At 58.1% G+C, this 3,841-nt stretch overlaps 1 protein-coding gene across 1 annotated transcript; it reads left to right on the top strand.

The window, feature by feature from the left end:
- Positions 1–3: 3 nt before the first annotated feature.
- Positions 4–3,837, top strand: LOC112112380 (cytochrome P450 2G1-like; the record flags this gene model as incomplete). The annotated part of the gene is made up of 7 exons (XM_024208294.2): positions 4–148; positions 660–809; positions 1,665–1,825; positions 2,095–2,271; positions 2,523–2,664; positions 3,269–3,456; positions 3,676–3,837. Coding segments are annotated over 7 exons (1,125 nt in total), but the record flags the coding sequence as incomplete, so codon positions are not given.
- Positions 3,838–3,841: the final 4 nt, after the last annotated feature.

Here is a 3,841-nt window from a genome sequence, read left to right as displayed (position 1 = left end):
GGCCCGGTGTTCACCGTCTATTTCGGGTCCAAGCCCATCGTGGTGCTGTGCGGGCACGAGGCAGTGAAGGAAGCGCTGGTGGACCAGGCCGAGGAGTTTAGCGGGAGAGCCCACATACCGACTGTGGAGAAGAACTTTCACGGCTTTGGTGAGGAGCAGGCGAGGTGCCATAAACCTCCCCAAACTTAAAGGGCCAGATCCCCGGCTGGTCCAAATCCAGACAGTGGAACGACGCCAGCTCCGGATCTGGCCCACTTCCAGCGTTTGCTGAGGTGATCCCCAAGCTGACAGGCTGTAGGACTGCTCGGGGGATCAGGAGAACAAAGATCCCCCATGCTAAAGCGTTCCCGCTCCCCGAGTGTGAAGCTTTGCATGTTTCACGGGGGTGGGGGAGGAGGCGGTTCCCTTTTAAGCACGCATGGTCCTATCACGCCATTGTGTGTCCAGATTCCCCGCAAGCTTTGCACCAACCAGCCAATGCAAACCCCCCCCTCAGCCCGATTGAACCCCCCAGAAGAGCGGGGTTGGTGCAGTTTGCGTCACTGGACCAGAGCTGGGACCTTCCCTTCGCCACCCTCCCCCTCAGCCTGTGCCACAGCACCTCGCTCCTTTCAACGGCCGTTCTCCTTCCTGGGCTGAAACCCCTCGTCTCCCCCCAGGGGTGGTTTTTGCCAACGGGGAGCGGTGGCGGCAGCTACGCCGGTTCTCCCTCACCGTCCTGCGGAACTTCGGCATGGGGAAGAAAAGCATCGAGGAGCGGATCCAGGAGGAGGCCCAGTTCCTGCTGGAATCCTTTCGAAATACAAAAGGTGACTCAGGGGAGAGGCGCTCACCCTACCCCCCGGGGATCGGCTCCAGCCCGGGCACCACCCAAGTCCCGCTCAAGCCCTGGTGTGAGGATTTACCCAGCGGCGGGGCTGCTGACTGCCTCTCCGCGCAGGGATGAACATCGCCCGCTTTGAGTTTCCTCCATGCGCAGAGGGATGTTAAAAAAACCAACCACAGGGCATGTTTAGTCTTGAGAAAAGACGACAGAGGGGTGGGGGGGGGGGGGGCGGGGACCCAAGAACAGTCTTCAAATCTGTTCAGGGCTGTTACAAAGAGGACGGGGATCAGCTGCTCTCTGTGTCCACTGAAGGTCGGAGAAGACGTCATGGGCTTAATCCGCAGCCAGGGAGATCTAGGTTAGATATTGGGGAAAACTTTCTCACTCGCAGGGGAGCGAAGGAGGTTGTGGGATCCCCGCCACGCAGGTTTTTAAGAACAGGTGGGACAACCCCCTGTCAGGGCTGGGCTAGGGTTAGTCGGCGCGGGGGGCGGGACTCGATCGCTCACCCCACGGCATCGTAGCAATGTCGGGCTGGAACGACTCGGGCAGACAGATCTGGGTTGAAAGGTTGTGGAGCATAGCACACAGGACAGGACACCTCTGTACCACCCCTGGCGTCTCTGTGTGGAGTCACAGATTCCAAGGGGAGGCGGAACCGCTCCAAAGATCTAGTCTGACCTCGGGCACAACACCGGCCCGAGAAGTCCCCGGAACAATTCCTGTTTGAACTGTTATGAAGCATCCGAGTCCGCTCCTAAACTCCCTTCATGTTGGCTGCTCCTCTTCCCCCAATGACCGCACGACCCCTCTTCCCTTCTCTCCCCCGCTACGCCAGCGGAACCTTTTGACCCGACGTACTTCTTGAGCCGGGCCGTCTCCAACGTCATCTGCTCCATCGTCTTTGGCGACCGCTTCGACTACGAAGACAAAGAGTTCCTGTCCTTGCTGCAGATGATGAACGAAAGCTTTAGAGAGATCAGCACCCCGTGGTCACAGGTATGTCCTGCTCGAAATGAAACGGTCGCTATTTTCACTGCATGTGGGTTACTGCAGATAACTGTGTTCTGCGCCGCCAGAGCAAATGCAGAGTGATTCTATAGACTTCAGTGAAGGGACTCCAGAGTCACACCGGCGTGACTCCAGATTCACACCGGCGTGACTCCAGATTCACACCGGCGTGACTCCAGATTCACACCGGCGTGACTGACAGTCTGGCTCCGGGGATGCACCAAAAGCCGTTCTCTGTGTGTCCCTTCTCTTTCCAGTTCTACGACATGTATGCAGATTTTCTCAAATACTTCCCTGGCCCTCACATGAAAATCTACTACATACTGGAAGACATGAGGAAATTTATTGAGAGGAGAGTGAAGCAGAACCAAGCAACGCTGGATGCCAATTCCCCCCGGGATTTTATCGACTGCTTCCTGATCCAAATGGAAAAGGTACGGGGCTCTGGGAGCTGAGTGAATGGCTCGGATGATCTTCGAGCAAACACAGCACTAGGGGCCCCATGAGTCATGCAGTTTTCACCCATAACAAATACCAGGATCCCCCCCACCCCAAAATAGCATCAAAGTGATTTTGCAGAGTTCAGACAGGAATCGTTTTGCAAATCTGTACTTTTAAGACCAGCTCTCCTGTGGCTGTGGAAATCCCCATGCTGAGGTTTCAGCGTATGTTGATTTTCCCCAAGGAAAAGCAAAACCCTTCCAGCGAATTTAACACCAAGAACTTGGAGCTGACCACGCTCAACTTGTTCTTCGCCGGCACGGAGACCGTCAGCTCCACCCTGCGATACGGGTTCCTGCTCCTGATGAAACACCCAGAGGTCCTAGGTAACTAAGGAAAGTTCATAAACATTCACTGAATTCCACGGGTCAAAACCAGGGTGAAATGTGCAAAAGGCCCGTGCACCGTATTTAGGGTATGTCTCCACTGAGCACTAAGCCCAGATCTGTGGGACTTTGGCTTGTGGGCTTGGCGTTTCCAAGCCCGTCTTTGAGCATCTGCCTGGGTTTGCTTGACCCGGGTCTCCCAGCCCTGCTAACCCGTCCGTACTGCACCACGGAGACCTCCTGACACGGGCTGTGTCCACACTGCACAATGACAGGGCTTGGACCCGAGTTACAGAGGGCCTGGGGCTCTGACCCACCCCCCCAGCAGGGTCCGAGGACCCAGGTCCTGAGCGTTCGCTGACCCGAGTCAGACTGATTTGCAGGTGGAGATCAGTATCATTATGGGGAAACTGAGGCACAGGGCCTGAGGTCAGCGGCAGAGCCGGAAAGAGAATCTGGGTCTTCCGTGTCCAGTCTGGTGCTCTGCCCTCTAGGCGCTGGGAGTGAATTTCACCCTAGCCAACAGGTCCCCGCTCTCCCCACTTCTGAGCGGCTCCCGGGATCCGCCGGGCCGGGGGGTAAGCTCTGTGGGTGTCGCTGGCAGGGAAGATGCACGAGGAGATCGACCGGGTGATCGGCCAGAGCCGCGTCCCGGCCATCGAGGACCGGAGCCAGATGCCCTACACCGACGCCGTCATCCACGAGATCCAGCGGGTCAGCGACCTGATCCCCATGGACTTGCCCCACATCGTGACCCGGGACACCCAGTTCAGAGGCTACACCATCCCCCAGGTGAGGGGTGAGCCGGTGGGGGCGCAGGGGGAGTCCGGGTCCGATTCTCAGTGGGTATAAATGGGGATCTGGGCCCATTGGCAGTTACCCGAGACCTGCCGCTGAGTGGCTCTGTTCCCGCGTGATCCCAGTGTGCAGGGCAGAGAGGTGGGCATGCCCGGGGGGGGACGGCACCCACCCAGCTCGTCTCGTTCTGACCGCCTGGCGCTCTGCTCCCAGGGCACCGAGATCTACCCCATGCTCAGCACCGTCCTGCGCGACCCCAGCAAGTTCAAAACCCCCGAAAGCTTCAACCCCGGGAACTTCCTGGAGGAGACGGGGCGGTTCCGGAAAAACGACGCCTTCGTGCCCTTTTCCTCAGGTGAGCTGCCTAATGCGGACTCCT

The sequence above is a fragment of the Terrapene carolina genome, unplaced genomic scaffold (assembly GCF_002925995.2).
Source record: "Terrapene carolina triunguis isolate 2854851 unplaced genomic scaffold, T_m_triunguis-2.0 Scaffold518, whole genome shotgun sequence".
NCBI classification, from domain to species: Eukaryota; Metazoa; Chordata; order Testudines; family Emydidae; genus Terrapene; species Terrapene triunguis.
Note: the sequence above shows the minus strand (reverse complement) of the source record. Positions and strands in the feature narration are given on the sequence as shown.